General features: G+C 35.2%; 1 protein-coding gene across 1 annotated transcript; it reads right to left on the minus strand.

The window, feature by feature from the left end:
* LOC134705601 (tripartite motif-containing protein 2-like) lies at positions 1–21,814 on the minus strand. Its single transcript, XM_063564322.1, has 3 exons — positions 21,386–21,814; positions 1,795–2,002; positions 1–828 (listed from the first exon to the last, which is right to left on the minus strand). Exons 2-3 carry the CDS (start codon positions 1,943–1,945, stop codon positions 29–31), a joined length of 951 nt encoding a protein of 316 aa, XP_063420392.1. The 5' UTR covers positions 1,946–2,002; positions 21,386–21,814; the 3' UTR covers positions 1–28.

Below are 21,814 nucleotides of genomic sequence, written 5' to 3' on the forward strand. Positions count from 1 at the left end.
TAATTTATAAATGATTTATTGCAAATAGCTATATATTGATTGCATAGAATTGAGCAGAATTCAATGACCGGAAATTTTCCGGATTATAACGGAAGATACAAAATTCGTTTATTTTCTCCCCATTATTTTGAGTTACAATGATTTTACCACATGAGCTGACTGTAATGCATTTTGGGCAACTCAACCCTTCATCAGATGTCAAAACTTCCCACAGTCGTCCATTCTTAAGTAGAATATAAATTCCAGAATTGCAAGTCACAAGAACATTTCCCTCGCCGTCTATGCATATCCCATTTAACGTAAAAAATACTTCACTATTTAGTTTAAAGTCTGTTTGTGAGTAACACCTAAGAAGTTTTCCCTCAAAAGTGAAAAGTTTAATGCTGCTATTTCCAGAATCGGATACATAAATCTGTTTGTCTGTATCAACAGCAACAAAATATGGATGATCAAAGTCACGTGGTTCGCTGCCGTATTGTCCGAACGTCCTGCACATATTCCCCTCCTTGTCAAATATGACAAGTGAATGTTTGCATATATCCGTCACAATGAAATGATCGTCATGCGTTAAGCATAAACCGTATGGAATTTCTAGCACGTCACTTGAGCCTAATAACTGTACAAGCTGACCATCCAATGAAAATATTTTTACGCATGCGTTTACACTATCGGTTATTGCAACGTGGTCGTCTTTCGTCATTACAACACTGACCGGGTAATGAATTTGATCGGGTTTGCATCCTTTGCATCCAAACTTTGATTTAAAGACACCTTCCGTTGTAAAAATTTGTATTCTGTGATTTTCTGTATCCGCAATTATGATGTCACCTGTAAAAATGAAAACAAGACAAGAATTATTGCAAACAAAAAATTAACATTAGGAGCAGGATCGGCTTACCCTTCCTGGAGCACCTGAGATCATCCCATATTTTTATGGGGATATCATATTACTCAGTCTTTATTTTTCAGGTTATGTTTTGTTTTATGTATTGTTGTTTGTCACTCTCTTTTTAACCATGTATTTGTCATAATAGTTTCGACTTTGACCTTGAATGTCCTTTTGATATATTTTGTCTCTTGTTAACAAATAGTATCACATTACTGTTGAAAGTGCAACATTTGAATAAAGACCAGAAATAATTAAACTACTATTGGCCAACATATTAATTATGATATTCTTCCAGTCTATCGTTCTTGAGGGAAATGGATAATACATTCATCATATAATTTAACCTGCGTAATTATTTGGTTGACAGACTTTATTTAGTAATGCACGTGAAGCAGAAAAGATATCATTTCGAATTCATTTTATTTCCAAAATGACTCGATAGGGGTATATCTATATGGTCATATTCATCTTCTTTTGACCGAAAGTTTTTACTGACTTGCAGAAGTGGAAAGAACACTTGTAACAACTATTTCAAAAATCCGTAGGTTACCTGTTGTATCTAACCTATCATTGTTTAATATTCATGCTGAAACTACCTAATATTTAATCGGAGTGTGCATGCAATTATTGCCACTGAACGTTAAGTAAGCAGCAATTAATAATTTTGTTTCGATTGTTTTCACTTCGATATTTACTGTACGAATGTGGTTTGCTAATTGTTGGAGACTGTACAGAGACCTATAGTTGAAACTTATATAGATTTTGTACTCGTTGAGCGCTGTTTACGGCATTGGCAATTATACCTGACTTTATAAATATTTTTTGCATCGACTTTCAGAATGTCTCTCAGACGTTTTTTTTTGCCGTATATTTTGAGTTCTATAAACAGCTGTATATATAATTACCTGCTTTGGAGACTGCTACACCACACGGATTCATAAACTGTCCTTTACATTTCCCACGTTTGCCTACCCTTCGAATTAGTTTCTGTCGTTCCATTGCGACCTTCCGAGTAGACGATTCACCTAAAAGCTTACTTCGAAGTAAATGCATCATCGGAATCAGATCCTATCTGTTCGGAAGTTTCATCAGAAAGTATTTTTCTTACTATATCTACAATAAAGAATATCTAATGTAAATCACTTCTGGAAAATACTTTCTTAATCTGGAATATATTGAATCGTTATATCTTTTTACTATATGTATATAGCGTTTGTCCTTTTTATTGACCAAATATCAAATAAAAATGAAAGAAGATGTATCGATAAATATTTCTCAATTTATCTTCATCACCAAGAAAGCATGCATGGATCCTATATATAGGTTTTCTTCGAAATTCAACATATTCATATTTGAAAATCTAATTTAAACTAACATGAAGGGATAAAATAGGATAAAGATTACTTGAGCGAGACACTTTCTTTTGAGGGAATAAAGCGAAAGGGGTAAAATTAACAAATTAAGCTGCTTTTTAATTTCTTAAAACAAATAGTATGCAGACAAATTATGAACCAATCAATCAGTCATTAATTTTAATCCGTACAAATAGCTGGATAATTGATTTTTAAAAGCACTTTCATAAATTCAAATGTTTGTGTGGTATATTTAGCGTTGAAAGTATTCTATGATTTGTTTGGCGAATTCTAATCTAAAGTAAAAGTAAAAAATCTAAACCCCTCGATAATTTGATTTGCAGCAATACTTCCTTATCTTTTTTATTACTTAGATGCACTCTTCGCGATACTACTTCCTTTATTGAACAACGATCAAACACCCTTGTAAAATGTTATAAATATATAGAAGGAGTCAAGCCGAGGTATAGGTTTATATAGCATGGAACAATAATGTTGCGTTATATCCAAACGTTAACCGACTTTACATCACAAAATATTGTCAAAGAAACGGATGTTGGGCATTATACAGAGAAATAAATACACTGTTCTGCAATTAACCTCCTCGTGTCTGCTATAAAGGAGAAGGATACAGCCCGGAAACGAATCATTTTCATCTCTTTTCATATGCTTTCCTGTTTTTCTCATCGCGTGGTTTATGGAATTGGTGATAGTCTTATTTTTTATGGAATGGAATGAATGGTAACACAGCAAATATAATGCTTAAAGTCTATGGAGTTTTATTTTCAGTCGGAGACCGAACCCGAGACATTACGCCATGAGAAACGCGGGTTAGAAACAAAATCACAAAAGTGTGGTTTTATCATTGGTAGTCAGGTACTTAGAAATATCTTTTTTGGGGGATGGTATTTTTTTTGGAGGGGGAGGGAAAAGTAGTTTTGTTTGAAATATTTTATATATTCGACCATTATACTCAGATAAAAATCTAGAATTTAAATGTTTCTATTCGTATCATTACTGATAGGTCATGGTGCTCCTTTTCGAGATATTTTCAAATGGCGGGAAAAGGCTACCTGGACTTTTATTTGTATTTTTGTTCATCTGATGAGTTTAGTCTTTTTTCAACTGATTTTTAAATTCGTTCTGATGTTGTACTGTTATACCACTGTCCCAGGTTAGGGGAGGGTTAGGATCCCGCTAATATGTTTAACCACGCCACATCCTGTATGCATGTGCCTGTCAGAAGCCTGAAATTCGGTGGTTGTCGTCTGTTTATATGTGTTACATATATATTTGTTTTTGTTAAATCTTTTACATAAATAAGGCCGTTAGTTTTTCTCGTTTGAATTGTTTTACAATGTCATTTCGGAGCCTTTTATAGCTGACTATGCGGCATGGGCTTTGCTCATTGTTGAAGGCCGTACGGTGACCTATAAATGTTAATTTCTGTGTCATTTTGATCTCATGTGGAGAGTTGTCTCAACAGTAAATGGCTTAAATTAAAATCTGATATGAAACGACAATGTGTGTTATAGGGCAAAATATGTTTCCGAATACCCGACAAAAATTTGTAAACCTGACCCAAGTACATCCTTAATCTTATCATATTTTAGTTTATTTCTTTCTATAAATTTATGAGTGCTTTTGTACAAATTCGGCTCTAATTTTAAGACATGTATAATAAATTTTCATAGCTAGTTAGCTATAGGAATCAATAAACATATTATTTAATCTAATCTTTTCTTCCAAATGTAAATTTCTTGGTATTAGATAAAATCGATTTTAAATCTCGTTTTTTTTACACGCAAACCAAATATTAAACTTGTCAATGAATGAAAATACAACACGTCAAACTTTAATTAACGATCACTCCTCTTGTTCTAGATGGATAAACACTAATTACATTAATCTTGTTGTTTCTTTTTCTTGGATCAAAAATTGAAAATATCAAAATTAAAAAAAAAATGAAACCGAAAAGTTTAACTTTATTATTAAAACCACTGACTTCCATAGATTACAAACTATGCAGTTTATTCCCCCTGGACATTGAAAACGAGGCCAAGAGAAAAAGCATTTACAACCATCAGATGTTAAAACAATAACTAGGCGTCATTGTCTCAGTTGTCTAGAATGTTCTGTAAAAAAATGTTGTATTGAACTATCTGCAGTAGACAACAATCATATTGTAAATGTGGTAAATGAACTCATCATAGATATACCAAGATTGAAAATGTGTATTGAGCCAGACGTGGGTTTGGTCTACAAAACTGAAAGACTCATCAGTGACGCTCGAATAAAAAAAAGGCCAAATAGAGTAAAAAGATGATGAGCATTGATGACCAAACATTCTTTTTTGTCATATACAGCTAAGGTTATCTTTTCCTGGGGAGATACCAGGGGTTGAAGTCATAAAACTTTGCTCAGTGCTCGGAACACAAAAATCATGCTCAAAACATGAAATCCAGCATTTTGATTGGTTGATTTTGGAGTATGAGTACAAAAAACTGACTCGAAAGTATTATGACCGCAAGGCCAGGGCAGATCCTATAAATCAATTTTTCACAAAGTACCACTTTTAAAGAGGCTTTAAAAAAATTCTGCGAAATGGAGGGGTTTGATACGACCAACTTTTTGTTCCTCGAAATTGAAAAAGTTGAGTCTTCAGCACTTTATGAGGCTGAGTATATTTCATTGATGAATAATATAGGTTGATTCATCTGAACATTTTAAAAATTGGGTGCAGTTTTGTAATTACAATTTCATTCAAATGTCATACCATGTTCCACAGAATTTTAGACAGATAAGTTATCAATCATGTAAGGCCTTACCTAACATGAATATATCCTCATTTAGTCATTTTAAAACATCTTTGGATAAGACAATGGCTAAATTCCGAATAAACAGAACACATAATCGGTTTGTTCAAAAATACCCAGCAATGTTTGATCTCTAATCAATTCATTTTGAGAAAAAAAAATGTCGAATTGGTAGAATTACAAAGGAACAAGAGAGAGCCCCCTGATAGACATGTACATCTTACATTGATTCCATACACCAAATAAGATCAAATAAAGCTGACCTATGCTATTTGCATCACAGATCAAAAAACAAAAGTTTACATTGACAAATATACCATGAAAATGACGTCAAGATCAGATCTAGTCCTATAATATAAGACTCTGAAGGTTCATATCATTTACATTCAACGTTTTAATCGGATATTTTTTTTTACTATCAATGTTGAATCTGAGGTTCAACATTGATAGTAAAAAAAAAAATCGATAAAAAACGTTGACTGTAAATGATATGAAACTTCAGAGTCTTATATTATAGGACTAGATCTGATGATACCAAGTAAACAGACATTTACACCGTACAATCAACCGAATTACCAAATATAACCATTTTTTGTTATCAGTTCTTGAAAAACAGACCAAAACACAAAAACTTTACTCTAAACAATGAACCATGACATGAAGTCAAGGTCATATGATAACTGCCAGACTGACATGTACACCTTGCAATCATTCCATACACCAAATTAAGTTGACCTACTGCTTATAGTATCGGAGAAACGGACATACTCATCTAACTTTTAACTTGATCTATAAAATGAAGACGAGATTAGTAGGTGAATCCTGTATGAAGGATATAAAGACGTTCCAATGAACCTATATAAGTCATATAACTCGTAATAAGTGAGAAATTCAGATTACCAACAAAAACTCTTTTTGTTTTTCTTCAAGAAGACACTGGACCATGATAATGAGGTCAAGGATATATTGGACATATGATAGACATAAACTCCAAAACATAAGGTATCTGTATACAAGGTCTATTTGAAGCGTTGTATAAATAGTTAACGCTGTCGCCGCCGGATAGAAATAGCTACAATTGTATTGCAAACTGCGACATAATATTATACTGCGACGCAAAGCAGGCAAAAAAAACCTAAGAACTAGCAATTTATAACAACTATTGTCAAGATTGCTATACTGTATAATGCACGCACTCTACCAATAAAATGCAATAAAAGGTTTTGGTTCTACTAAAGTTCTATCATGGCTGGGGAAACCAATAGTTCTATCATGGCAGGGGAAACCAATAGGTTTAATTAGTTGCTCAATAGGTTTGAATAGTTGCTCAATAGGATTGAATAGTTGCTCTGCGAATTGGCTGTTATAATTGTCACTGTTAACTCGTATCTTGTCATTTTGATGTCAGTAAATTGACAGAATTAGTACAGTTATCAATATTTGAAAAGAAAAATTTTAAAATTTTGTATAATCAGATTTTATGAGATTTATGGAATGAAGACGTGTAAATTGATCAAAAGACAGGCTATTACATTAATCAGTAGCAAAAGATAAAACTGGAACGATAATCAATATATCTGATTTTGTTAAAAGAATCTTTTCTTTTGAAATGTATTGAGAAACTTTCCAGAGCGATAAACCGAAAAACCAGACAGAAAACAGACCAATTTATTATTTGTACAAATAGTGTATATAACGACTCAATAAAACGAATAATGTTTACATAGAAAAAGAACGCCAAGCATAATGAAAAATACAAAACTTTAAAGACATCTAAATATCCTAATAAGTGTTCTGTCATCGACAAGAGACAACATTATACAATATTTAAAGCTTCAAATCGCCGTGAGTATAGAAAACTGTTCATTTGCAAATCAAGACAAATCTTGACATTCTACGCAGGAATAAAATTTCTCCAAAAAGGGAATGGCTATTGGTAAATTAAACGTTTGGAATATTTAACTCTCCTATGTAAACAATCGATTGATAGAAGTCTGTTGCTGATTGTCTTGTATACGGTTCCTTATTTTTCTCAATGTCACCAAGGCATAACTTTATGAGGGTCTGGGTGGGGGTTCCTTATTTTATCAATGTCACCAAGGCGTAACTTCATGAGGGTCTTGTTGGGGTGGTCTTTATTTTTCTCAATGTCACCAAGGCATAACTTCATGAGGGTCTGGGTGGGGGGTCCTTATTTTTCTCAATGTCACCAAGGCATAACTTCATGAGGGTCTTGTTGGGGGGTCCTTATTTTTCTCAATGTCACCAAGGCATAACTTCATGAGGGTCTGGGTGGGGGGTCCTTATTTTTCTCAATGTCACCAAGGCATAACTTCATGAGGGTCTGGGTGGGGGTCCTTATTTTTCTCAATGTCACCAAGGCGTAACTTCATGAGGGTGTGTGTGGGGGTTCCTTATTGTTCTCAATGTCACCAAGGCGTAACTTCATGAGGGTCTTGTTGGGGGTTCCTTATTTTTCTCAATGTCACCAAGGCATAACTTCATGAGGGTCTTGTTGGGGGTTCCTTATTTTTCTCAATGTCACCAAGGCGTAAATTCATGAGGGTCTGGGTGGGGGTTCCTTATTGTTCTCAATGTCACCAAGGCGTAAATTCATGAGGGTCTGTGTGAGGGTTCCTTATTTTTCTCAATGTCACCACAGGGGCTTGTTACAATTGCCGGGTTTACTATCCATACGAACCCCTAAAAAAACTTTAGGGGTTCGTATGGATAGTAAACCCGGCAATTGTAACAAGCCCCTGTGATGTCACCAAGGCATAACTTCATGAGGGTCTGGGTGAGGGTAACTTATTTTTCTCAATGTCACCAAGGCAGAACTTCATGAGGGTCTGGGTGGGGGGTCCTTATTTTTCTCAATGTCACCAAGGCGTAACTTCATGAGGGTCTGGTTGGGGGTTCCTTATTTTTCTCAATGTCACCAAGGCATAACTTCATGAGGGTCTGGGTTGGGGTTCCTTTTTTTTCTCAATGTCACCAAGGCATAACTTCATGAGGGTCTGGGTGGGGGTTCCTTATTTTTCTCAATGTCACCAAGACATAACTGCATGAGGGTCTGTGTGGGGGTTCCTTATTTTTCTCAATGTCACCAAGGCATAACTTCATGAGGGTCTGGGTGGGGGTTCCTTATTTTTCTTAATGTCACCAAGGCATAACTTCATGAGGGTCTGGGTGGGGGTTCCTTATTTTTCTCAATGTCACCAAGGCGTAACTTGATGAGGGTCTGGGTGGGGGTTCCTTATTTTTCTCAATGTCACCAAGGCGTAACTTCATGAGGGTCTGGGTGGGGGTTCCTTATTTTTCTCAATGTCACCAAGGCGAAACTTCATGAGGGTCTGGGTGGGGGTCCTTATTTTTCTCAATGTCACCAAGGCATAACTTGATGAGGGTCTGGGTGGGGGTTCCTTATTTTTCTCAATGTCACCAAGGCGTAACTTCATGAAGGTGTGTGTGGGGGTTCCTTCATTTTTCTCAATGTCACCAAGGCGTAACTTCATGAAGGTGTGTGTGGGGGTTCCTTATTTTTCTCAATGTCACCAAGGCGTAACTTCACGAGGGTGTGTGTGGGGGTTCCTTATTTTTCTCAATGTCACCAAGGCATAACTTCACGAGGGTGTGTGTGGGGGTTCCTTATTTTTCTCAATGTCACCAAGGCGTAACTTCATGAAGGTCTGTGTGGGGGTTCCTTATTGTTCTCAATGTCATCAAGGCGTAACTTCATGAGGGTCTGTGTTTGGGTTCCTTCATTTCTGTTTCTTTGATTTTATAGGTACTTATTCTATATTCTTTATATGTTTGCCCAGTATTCTCTACGCTTTATCTTTTGGACTATAATTTTTACTTTTTGGTCCATTTTTCTGCAATTTTTGTCCATTTTTCTTTTCTCTGTAAACCCTATCCGCATACTCTCATATATATGATAAATAGGTATATGAATATTTGGTATGAGTGCCAATGAGACAACTCTCCATCTCATGCATGGGATAAGATCTGCTAAAATTGTGTAAAGATTTCACAATTACTCAATTTTATAATTCGTCTAGTATATTATATTTACTTCTTTCAAGCACTATTTCTCATTTCAATTAAAATCTTTCGGGTGATATCTTCGACATATTGGATCAATTAGTATATAAGAGTTCCGATACCTTTCTGACTTTTTGAGAGAAATATTAAATACATTGAAGGATTGGCGGATAGGGACAGTCTGTATGTTGGAGAGTGATTGACTCGCCACTTAGCATTCTATAGTGTAATCAATAACAATGTCTCAATTGAGCAGAATGGTCATATACTAATCTAAATAAACCGAATCGAAATTAAGTATATACATATATCAATTTTGTAGAATTAAATGTGTAATTTGTATTGGTATATTGAATGAGATCATTGTTTTCTGCATGAATCATTGCTTTCGTTGCTTCATTCTTTTAATGAAAGCAATTGGCAAGCCTAGGGTGAATGCGCTATCTGTTCCGTTAGATGGAAGAGCGGAACCGAGTATAGAACATACGTTATAGTTGTAACGAATGTTTTAATGTGGAAGTAAATCGCAATTGGAAGGTACAGAGCACGAGTGGCTCAAGATGTCAGGACTTACATTACTGCGCAATGGAAGGTAGAGCACGAGTGGCTCAAGATGTCAGGACTTACATTACTGCGCAATGGAAGGTAGAGCACGAGTGACTCAAGATGTCGGAACTCACATTACTGCGCAATGGAAGGTACAGAGCACGAGTGGCTCAAGATGTCAGGACTTACATTACTGCGCAATGGAAAGTAGAGCACGAGTGACTCAAGATGTCGGGACTCACATTACTGCGCAATGGAAGGTAGAGCACGAGTGACTCAAGATGTCGGAACTTACATTACTGCGCAATGGAAGGTAGAGCACGAGTGACTCAAGATGTCGGAACTCACATTACTGCGCAATGGAAGGTAGAGCACGAGTGGCTCAAGATGTCAGGACTTACATTACTGCGCAATGGAAAGTAGAGCACGAGTGACTCAAGATGTCGGGACTCACATTACTGCGCAATGGAAAGTAGAGCACGAGTGACTCAAGATGTCGGGACTTACATTACTGCGCAATGGAAGGTAGAGCACGAGTGACTCAAGATGTCGGGACTCAAATTACTGCGCAATGGAAAGTAGAGCACGAGTGACTCAAGATGTCGGGACTCACATTACTGCGCAATGGAAGGTACAGAGCACGAGTGACTCAAGATGTCGGGACTCACATTACTGCGCAATGGAAGGTAGAGCACGAGTGACTCAAGATGTCGGGACTCAAATTACTGCGCAATGGAAAGTAGAGCACGAGTGACTCAAGATGTCGGGACTTACATTACTGCGCAATGGAAGGTACAGAGCACGAGTGACTCAAGATGTCGGGACTCACATTACTGCGCAATGGAAAGTAGAGCACGAGTGACTCAAGACGTCGGGACTCACATTACTGCGCAATGGAAGGTAGAGCACGTGTGGCTCAAGATGTCGGGACTTACATTACTGCGCAATGGAAGGTACAGAGCACGAGTGGCTCAAGATGTCAGGACTTACATTACTGCGCAATGGAAGGTAGAGCACGTGTGGCTCAAGATGTCAGGACTTACATTACTGCGCAATGGAAGGTACAGAGCACGAGTGACTCAAGATGTCAGGACTTACATTACTGCGCAATGGAAGGTAGAGCACGAGTGGCTCAAGATGTCAGGACTTACATTACTGCGCAATGGAAGGTACAGAGCACGAGTGGCTCAAGATGTCAGGACTTACATTACTGCGCAATGGAAGGTAGAGCACGAGTGGCTCAAGATGTCAGGACTTACATTACTGCGCAATGGAAGGTACAGAGCACGAGTGACTCAAGATGTCAGGACTTACATTACTGCGCAATGGAAGGTACAGAGCACGAGTGACTCAAGATGTCAGGACTTACATTACTGCGCAATGGAAGGTAGAGCACGTGTGACTCAAGATGTCGGAACTCACATTACTGCGCAATGGAAGGTAGAGCACGAGTGACTCAAGATGTCAGGACTTACATTACTGCGCAATGGAAGGTACAGAGCACGAGTGGCTCAAGATGTCAGGACTTACATTACTGCGCAATGGAAGGTAGAGCACGTGTGACTCAAGATGTCGGAACTCACATTACTGCGCAATGGAAGGTAGAGCACGAGTGGCTCAAGATGTCAGGACTTACATTACTGCGCAATGGAAGGTACAGAGCACGAGTGGCTCAAGATGTCGGGACTTACATTACTGCGCAATGGAAGGTAGAGCACGTGTGACTCAAGATGTCAGGACTTACATTACTGCGCAATGGAAGGTAGAGCACGAGTGGCTCAAGATGTCAGGACTTACATTACTGCGCAATGGAAGGTACAGAGCACGAGTGGCTCAAGATGTCAGGACTTACATTACTGCGCAATGGAAGGTAGAGCACGTGTGACTCAAGATGTCGGAACTCACATTACTGCGCAATGGAAGGTACAGAGCACGAGTGACTCAAGATGTCGGAACTCACATTACTGCGCAATGGAAGGTAGAGCACGAGTGGCTCAAGATGTCAGGACTTACATTACTGCGCAATGGAAGGTAGAGCACGTGTGACTCAAGATGTCGGAACTCACATTACTGCGCAATGGAAGGTACAGAGCACGAGTGACTCAAGATGTCGGGACTCAAATTACTGCGCAATGTAAGGTAGAGCACGAGTAACTCAAGACGTCGGGACTCACATTACTGTTTGTGTTCGTCACTCATCCATCTATTTCAACTTTTAAGACTCATTGAATTACCAAATAAGACGGATTCATCGAACATTAGTTTATAGTACTTAATTAAATGATTTACAGACTGCGTTATTTAATAGTCTAAAAGATTTCAATTAAATTTGAACTTCTTATCTAAAATTGGAATAGTACAAAATAAAACACATGGATTTGGGGACAAATAATGCTATTATGGTACCATTTAAGTATAACTATAAATAACAACAACACCGCACGGCCTTCAACAATGAGCACAACCAATACTGCATAGTCGGCTATAAAAGGCACCGATAAGACAATGTAAAACAATTCAAACGAGAAAACTAACGGCCTTATTTATATAAAAAAAAATAACGAAAAACAAATATGTAACACATAAACAAACGACAACCACTGAATTACAGGCGCCTGACTTGGGACAGGCTCATACATAAATAATGTGGCGGGGTTAAACATATCAAGGTTAAGAATGGCCCTCGTCTACTGTATCATTTTATGTCCATATAAAATATGGTACTCAAAAGACTAAAAATACTTGTAAAATACAATCCTGGGACCAAACAATCCAAAGAAGGCCCATTATGTCCATCGTCTTTTGTATAATTTCATATTCATGTAAAATATGATACTCAAAAGACTAAAAATTAATTGTAATATATACAAACAGTATCACATCAAATATAGCATCGTATTGATTGAATAGTAACATAAAATCCCAGGACTGAATATTTATAAGGTAAAGTCTAAGAACCGACATCAAGGGATTACAAGTAAATATAGTATATACTTTTTACTGACATTTTGTCGGTAATTATATAAAATGAAACTTTGCCAAGCAAACTTAAAGCAGAAAAGCAGAAAACGACAAATGAACAATCGATAATTGAAAAATAGAAAAGAGGAAATATCCAGGAAATTAGAAAACGTTGATAAAAGGATAATCATGACAATTATTGAACGAAAATAACACAGAACAAAATACAAACCAAAACATGGAAAAGATAGTCCACTGTTCATAAATGTCCAAGTGTAAACGGAGTCTAAAGATATATCATGTGCTGTTTGTTTCTTATGGTCAAATACATTGTTTGAACTTTGACCGGTCAGTGATGTGATTCCGTATCTGCCGAATTATTTTGTCGTTTTGCAGCTAGAAAATGTATTTTGAGACAATGCTCAGAATTTAAAGTACTCTGTGTAATTTCAATGCTCAACACCCCGCCCCCCCCCCCCCCCCCCCTAAAAAAATAACGTAATGTCATTATATTTGAATTTCCTTTATTTAAGATGGTTTAAACCAGTCACAACGAGGCACGCTTCTGAAAACATAATACAGAAAGCTTATATACTAGTTTTCTAAAACGGCATTTTTGAATTTTTAAGTGTTTTTGAACAACATATTATTTAACATGTCTTAGGTGCAAACACCCACGTCATTGGGTCCCTAGTGAATAGTTATAAGATTGACAATCCTATCTGGGTTGAAAGTCACATTGACTTTGAAATTCGACAATGATTTTACATCAGAAATAATTAATAACATGAATTAATGTAATATTAATGTATCATCATTATATCCTGACTTACATTAGTGCATGTCAAGGGATGATATGGAATCAAGGAGAATCTAGACGGGTTTATCCTATGACTAAATGTTTTATTGTTTTACAAATATCTAAATCAATGCTATTATTATTTTATCTTGACAATTGTTTCGTTTTTGTAAATTTAGAAATTGAATTCAATGCTATGAAAATTATTATTTGATGGTCAAGGCTATTTATTTTTTTTCATTTCGAAAAAGAGTTTATGTAAATATTCCTAAAGCAACAACTAAAAGTCTTATATCAAAAGTGTAAAATATCATCACAATATAAGAGGAGAGTACCATGTAAAAAAAAACAGTACACAATATATATGATATAAAGGGGGAAATAAGAAGCTAAGAAAAACGAATTGTTATATAAACAAAAGATTTGCACAATCCAAACAAAAAAAGGTATGCAATAAACTGAAAGATGAGCGATCATCTGTGATGCTAACAGTAATTCCTGCACCTGAAGACGGATACGTCGTTTTTTACAGAGGATGACCTTGAGGTCACTCCGATGTATTGTTATCGCTTAAATTTCCGTCATTCATAAATTCTAGTCAAATTAGTTTTGGGTTTTCAACACCAGTGAAAAAAGTGCATTTTCATACCTGCGATTTCTGTTCTCCGGTTGTACGATGTTTCAACAAAATATGGAATCATTTCAGTTGTTGATTTAGTGGTGAAAATTTGACTGAATTATATCTTAATAAATACGATTTTATATGTTTAATTGGTGTTTCAGAAAGAGGTCAGGTGCTCTTGTTCATTCATAAAATTATCGTTCATTCATAAATTTATCGTAAAATAAAAATCACTACACAGGTTATACGTGTAGTGTAAATGACCACCTGTAATCTAAAAATAGCGGTCTCACTAATAACGTCAAGAAGAACTTTTAGCGACAAGAAGCGTCAAGAACGACAAGAAGAATAAATTAAGCGACAAGAAGACTATTTAGCGACATGAAAACTTCTCGTACCGCATGAGGATGACCCATATCAAATGAACAATTATGTGTGGGACTTAGTTTTAAGAAATGATGTCAAAGTAACACTATGAAAATATTTTTAGTAAGCTGAAATATATATTTATTTTTTACATGTTTATGTCTTGTAAGTTATTTTATTTCTGTCCCATTTTTCAACATTAGCGTCTCGAAAGGTGAAATGTTTTAACTGAATGGTTAATTTAAATTAATTATGAAAATTGTTAAAATTAAATAAATAAAAGTAATTATTGCCCAGTTACAAACACTACCAGGGGATAATCCATAATTACCCCCAACTTTAGCCTGGTAAACTTGTTGTCTCCTTGTGAAATATAAAACATATTAAAAATGATTTCCTGCTTAAGTCTTTAATTGATATAAAGTCAAAACCTTCTTGCTTTTCACTAGACAACCATGTCCTGTCAGGTTTAATTCTTATATATGTAGACGAAAAATAAAAGTGTCCCAAAACATTAACATGGCAGCAATTACTTTTACAGCCTATTAGACTTTGATTTTTTTACAGAAGAGTGTCCACCATGCACTTGCACTGCACTATAATAATAGTAGAATAGAATTATCATATATACAAATAGATGAAAATGACATTTATCGGTCGTCCAACTGTCTATATCAATCTGCTCAGCTCTTAATAAAACTCCATATCACGGCTTTGTGACGTCAAATACGTTGACCTGGCCTTAATAACTTTGACCCGGACATATCAGCGACGTCATAATGTTTGAACCGACGTTGATAAGTTTGCCCCGAACTTATCAAGTCAACTTCCGGTTGCTGATGAAACTAAGACAATACTTCCAAAAGACGTAAATGCAGCCCGATAAATCGATTATCAGGTTATCGGCATATTAATATTGTAAAATATCAGCTGCTCGAAATAATATGAAGGCTTTTTGATCTCGTTCGCTGCGCTTACTCGACAAAAAGCTTAATATTATGTCTCGCAGCTGATATTTTACGATATCAACATGCAGACAACCTGATAATTGGTACAAACATGCAATCGTAATATTAATAATATATATAACAACAAACCAGTGTATTCTCTACGACTATTATTATACAAGTATAATAGTCCAAGGTATACTGATTTCTTGCACTACAATATAATAGTTATTACGGTGAGGTTGAATTTCCTGTCATTTATTCATCATCCAAGCACGAACATGTATCCGAAAAAAATATCTCTGTAAATTAACCCAAGTTTCAGGTATAGAGATGTGATCTGTTTCTGTGACATGTGCTTTTGACCATCCACAAGAACCTGCGGTCATCCGATGTTCAGTACTTCAGTACTTTGATTAATTATATTTTCAAGAGGGCCCAACCCCCTTTTTCTTTGAGAGTAATCTTACAGCATAACATAAGAAAACTATAAAAATCAGTGGAAAATTGATATATAAAAAGAAGATGGGGAATGATTGCCAATGAGACAACTCTAAACAAGAGACCAAGTGACACAGAAATAAGTAACAACTATAGGTCACCGTACGGCCTTCAACCATGAGCAAAGCCCATACCGCATAGTGAGGCTACGCGTGCTTCATCGCATCGACATAAAGCAACGAAAAAAACCCTTTAAAGACAGAAGAAATTATCGCAGTTACTAAAATCTATATTTTAATAACAAATAAAAAAAATCACATATCCAAGAATAAAATATTTTCAGTACAACACAATAAAAATAATTCATTTACGTCTCGCCATTAATATTACAAGTCATAACATTTTACATGAATACATAAAATGGTATTAAAAATTAATGCCATTCTAAAAACAATTACTAGTATAGGAGACGGGATTATATTCAGTACACATATTTATCATGATCTTGCTACAACATGGTTTTAAAAATATGGTTAATTCCTGCAGGGACTACATTCGTGTGTAAAGAACCAGTTCATTTGCACTGTGAATCTATTCCAAAATTGTCATTCCCCATTGTATTCAGTATCAAACAAATATTAAATAATAATAGGTTGTTTTATCTAACTCTTGATGGTTCCGTGTCTCTCATCATTTAAATTTAATCTATGACCATAATAATCGCGTGTGTAAGACATTCTGTCTGCTTTCCCAATCGACCAAAAACTTCAATGAGACTAACTACTGTAATACTCGCCTTCGCTTCGTTAATTTAATAATAACTGTGGACACGAACTGTGTCTTCTATAAGTGGTAATTTCTCACTTTAGGTACGTAATTGGCAGAATTGACGAGGCCATAACTCATTTGAGAAACTTCAGGAAGAAAAAAGGATTAGTACCATGCTTTAGCATGTATGTACCGGGAAATGAAAAAAAAGACATTTATAAATCTACGGTTTTTGGTTAGTTTGTGGAGGTTTGACTTCCTACGTACACAACAACTTCATTTTGCACGACTTTCTTTTGAACCCTCTTCATCCATATGAGGCTCTAGATGGGGTTTACAGAATAGCTAGAGAAATTATGGGGACAAAAGAAAAACGGAAAACAATGATGAAATAATAGAAAATGAGAAAACTGTGGACACTGAAAGGGTTTCAAAAAGAAATGTATCTCTTATTGCATTTACTTGAAGTTGGACAGTGAAATCTCTGGTCAAATTATCATAGAATTAAATATAAAGCGATTTCTTCTTTAATAGTATCAATTTTATAATACCGACGACTAGAACACAAACTTAAAACTTTTAGAGAATTAAAACAACGATATTATTTAAAACAGGGATGATCGTTAACGTCCAGTGTCAAATAGTTCATGATGTTCATGTCAACTCTAGAAATTTACGAGAAACTGTGTGAATGAAGCTTATAGATACGTTAAAACAAAACTACCAAAAAATAATCTTACACAGAAATCACTATCAAAATCGATTCATACCGAAAGAGATCAGAACCCATTCAGATATATAGACAATAAAAAAATATATTATGAACGTGTCGGTTTTTTTTTTACAATTCCCCCCCTGATACTTTTTAATCTTCAAACTGAAGTATCAAATAGTGCATTTAATGAATTAATTAGTCATGTGATTGGGGAGATTTTCAGATTTTACTCAGTAATTAATGAAAGTTAAGTACCAATTTCACAGATCAGGGATAGGTTTACAACTTTGAAGGAAAGGCTCCTTGTTTACATAATATCTTTTGCGTGATTCATTTTCTAGGAAAACGAATAGTACAGGTCATACAGTACGTTTTACAATAATTTACAACACGATACTAATTACAATTGTATAATGTAAGCATCAATCAATATTATTTCAAAATGCATGTGGCCCTGGCAAAGTGAATATGATATATAGATACAATGGATAAGCGTTGAATCTGGAAAAAAGAAACCATGAGCCCAGATCGACAGATTTTGGAAAGCTTTGAAGAAAAAGAATCCAGGGTAAATGAAAAGGCTGACAATGGTTTAACAATTATTATAGTCAATGAAGTTCACTTAATCTCGAAATTCTCTAACAAGAGGCTCACAAGAGCCTGATCTGGTAAAAAAAAATTAATTTTAATATTTTTTCCCTCTATTGTCAGTTAATTTTGCTGATTTGTAGATCGTATTAGAAGCTTTTTTGTAGGTGTTGTACCTATAATCAGTTTTAATGTAATGTTTAAAGTTTATACCATTGTCTGATTAGAGTAGATGATTTAAAATTAGAGAAGATAATTTAAAATCCATCTTGGAAAGGCAATAACTCTTGTAAGCGGTTCGGCTAAGCTGAATTACTTAAGATCATTTAGTATAGTTCTTATTCACTTTTGATTTAATCCTTTCTGTCTACGTTTTATAGGTACTATAAAGTGGAATAACTGTTTTATTGGTTCGATGGACCCTTTGTCCGTTTTGACTTATTTTGAACAGTTTTACCATCGTAAGACCCTCTCCAACAGTTACAGTCTTGCAAAAAAAAAAAAAAAGAGTTAAATTCAGCATTTTAAGAACAATTTGTCTAAAAAGGGTTATTTAATCAGTTCTGTCAAGTTCACTTAAATTTGATAATCGTCTTGTAACTGTTAAAAAGTTTCCATGTCTTTTAAAGTTTTCAAAATAATAATCGAAAATGCTTCTAGTGGGTTTTCCTGTTATAACCTTTATGGGCATCATTAAATAGAGGTTTGAATAAAAAGCTTTCTACTTTGATGTGTATGCCCATGCACGTAACAATATTTCGAGGAGCATATTAGTTTACACCATTCTGTCCGTCTGTCCATTCGTCTGCGTGTTTGCCGTCCGTCCGTCTATCTCCTCCTACAGTGTTTAGTTTCGGATCCAGGGCCCGCATCAGTCATGCTTCAGTGATTCCCTATATAATCAACATTTGTTTTCAAACAAAAGGGGGGTTTGACCCCCCCCCCTTTCCACACTAATATCCGCCTCTGGTTTTGGAGGTACAACTTTCATATTTTGTTACGTAGGATGTTCATACACAATACTAGTAATGGAGATGTGCATTGCCACAGGATTTAGATTTTTCATATATTCTGATTTGACCGGTTGTTGGCCATTTTTTTTGTTAGGCAGGGAACAGAAAGGGGGATTGTCAATATCTAGGTTTTTTATACATGGTGTACGCAATTTATACTTGGTGTTACCAAACCAGGAGACTACAATCAATGTTGAAATAAATGAGCGTTCATTAATAATGAAAATGATGCATTTTCAAAATTTTTAAGACCACTGAATAATATTTCTCCAATATCTTAATTTCGAACTGCATGTATTCAACAATTCTATATACGCTTACATTACCATTATATAATAATTTCCGTTTTATTGTACTTCTGTTGTACATTTATTTCCCTCCAATCATCAATTATTCAGAATAAATCAACCATTATTAAACGAAAATTCTTTTTGTATCAAATTCCTGAATAACCGAAGACAAGTCCATGTGAAAAGAGAGGTATATTATAATGGCTGTCCTGAATAGTCGATTGTGAAGGTATCTTATTATCACTAAAACTCTTGGTTTTTTGCATATTTTAACAGTCCCTCTGCTGAAGATGTTCTGTCCCCAGATAAAAGGAATATGTTGGTTCAGTTCTATAATGATTCTAATCATTAGAAAATTTAATTTCAAATACAACTGTCCTAATGTATGTAATAATCTTTTATTTTATCAAATCTACAATTGTCTTTAAAGATGTTGGTCCTTGTTGTGTCTGCTCAGATTCAATCGTTATATATCTATGCAAATGCACATGTTATATAAAAAGATGAATATGAAATCTCGGGGCATGTCATTATAAAAAAGAAGATGAGGTATGATTGCCAATGAGACAACTATCCACAAAAGACCAAAATGACACAGACATTTTATAAACATCTATAGGTCACCGTACGGCCTTCAACAATGAGCACAACCAATACCGCATAGTCAGCTATAAATGGCCCGATAAGACAATGCAAACAAATTCAAACAAGAAAACTAACGGCCTTTTTTAATGAAAAAGAAAATGAACGAAAAACAAATATGTAACACATAAACAAATAACAACCACTGAATTACAGGCTCCTGACTTAGGACAGCCACATAAATAAATAATGTGGCGGGGTTAAATATGTTAGCGGGATCCCAACCCTCCCACTAACCTGGGACAGTGGTATAATGCTCACTACAGTATTGAGCTAGGCTCTGGAAATTCTTGAAACATGGTTAAGCACGTTAAACCCAATATACGTCCAGGATGAGATTTACGATGCAAACGATGCACATCTTCTTTTTTAGATGACTATCATTTCAAGATTTTTCACAAACTCGATTGTTTGATTACCGTAATGTGATAAACAACTCAGCCATTTTCATGACTAGCAAACAATACAATGTGTAACGTGCAGAGAGTATTGCACTCTCTTTACCAAAGGCAAATTTCATGCATGACTGAGTAATTATACACCCGAAACAGTTGTAAAAGGGCGTCCAGGAATGAATATATTATTATAAACCAGTGATCCTCATGATCGAGAGTATGTCAATAATCATTTGTGTAAGGAGGTTACGAAAAATTTATCAACCTGAAAAAAAAGCGGATGGATTTGCACTATACCGCTGTAAAAGGTGCCTGTTAAATGCGGGAAATATTACACAAAATATATTATATCACTTGATGTCTTTAAATTAAAACTAAGGCATGTGTGTGAAAAGGCAAGAGAAGCAAATTAACTGTTTGCAACCGTCTTCATTCAAATAACGAATATTTCTCAGCAACAGAATAAAAGTTGCTCTATATATAAATTTTGAGAATACTTTTAAGTGAAACAGGGCATTTATTATTGATACAAAAACCCAAACAATGAAAATGATCAGATGATTTTTAAAGGAAAACATGCAGTCTTCTACAACACTCTAGAATAGGTCAAGCTTTTAATTCATCCAAGTAAAAAACAATTGTCATGAAATCAAATAGAATTAATCAAAGATCAGAACCACCAATATAGAACTTTACCACACGTTTTACCTTTTTTCTTTTTTACTATTCTCTTTTTTCGTTGATAAATAAAATGGTGAGATAGTTGTCTCGTTGCCCTCAATGGAAGCTGAGATCTTACTAATAATTAATCCAATATTTGTAAATATATAAAACATAGGACACGAATTTGACTTTGTATTTTGAATATGTGTTGGCTTTTTCCTCCCTTGTCCATGTTGTCATTCAAACAGTAACTTTATTTATAAAATTCATATTTTTTAGCCAAAACAAATTTGCCTTTTGTGTTTGTTTTTCCTTTTTATATTTTAGAAAATATTTGATACGCAATTCGTAATTATTACATGTTTCACTGAAAGAAAATTGACATAATACACACAGATTAAGAGATATATCCGATATGATAGACCTCGAAATCAAATAATAACGGTTCACTTATTTTGCGTCAAGAAAAATCGAAATCGAGATCTAAATTACCTGCCATTGATTGTGTAAACTATCTAATCTACTTACAAAGAATTTCTGTTGTCCACTTTTGGGGATGTCCAAGCCTTGACCCATCGTTTACCAAATATGTTCAATACACATCGGATATTTCACGTGACGTCATGAAAGTCGTCTGCCGTGTGTCGTCTGCCTGGCAGATGCACAAATTCCATCAGTTGCAGAAGATACCTATTGATTTTTCTTCAAATACATTGAAAATGAATCATGCAAGAAATTTTTCTTGACTGAGGCACAAACGGGTTTTAGGAGGACTCATATGAAATATTAATGGTCAGTTGTTGGAATTACTCATTTCATGGATTGGTGAAACAATTGAATGACATCATTCAGAATTATTGTCATACTTTGATTGGTAACATGTGATAAGTATCGGCCATCTTTTGTTGGTTTTGTCTTATTGATTAAAAATGGATTAATAGAAAAAAACGATTGATG

Source organism: Mytilus trossulus, chromosome 2 (assembly GCF_036588685.1).
Source record: "Mytilus trossulus isolate FHL-02 chromosome 2, PNRI_Mtr1.1.1.hap1, whole genome shotgun sequence".
Lineage (NCBI taxonomy): Eukaryota > Metazoa > Mollusca > Bivalvia > Mytilida > Mytilidae > Mytilus > Mytilus trossulus.

Excerpts from the sequence above, each read along its gene's own strand:
- LOC134705601 (XM_063564322.1), bottom strand. The coding sequence starts at position 1,945 with ATGATGCATTTACTTCGAAGTAAGCTTTTAGGTGAATCGTCTACTCGG. Across the intron at positions 829-1,794 it reads TGTAGCAGTCTCCAAAGCAG|GTGACATCATAATTGCGGAT; the intron begins GTAATTATATAT and ends TCATTTTTACAG.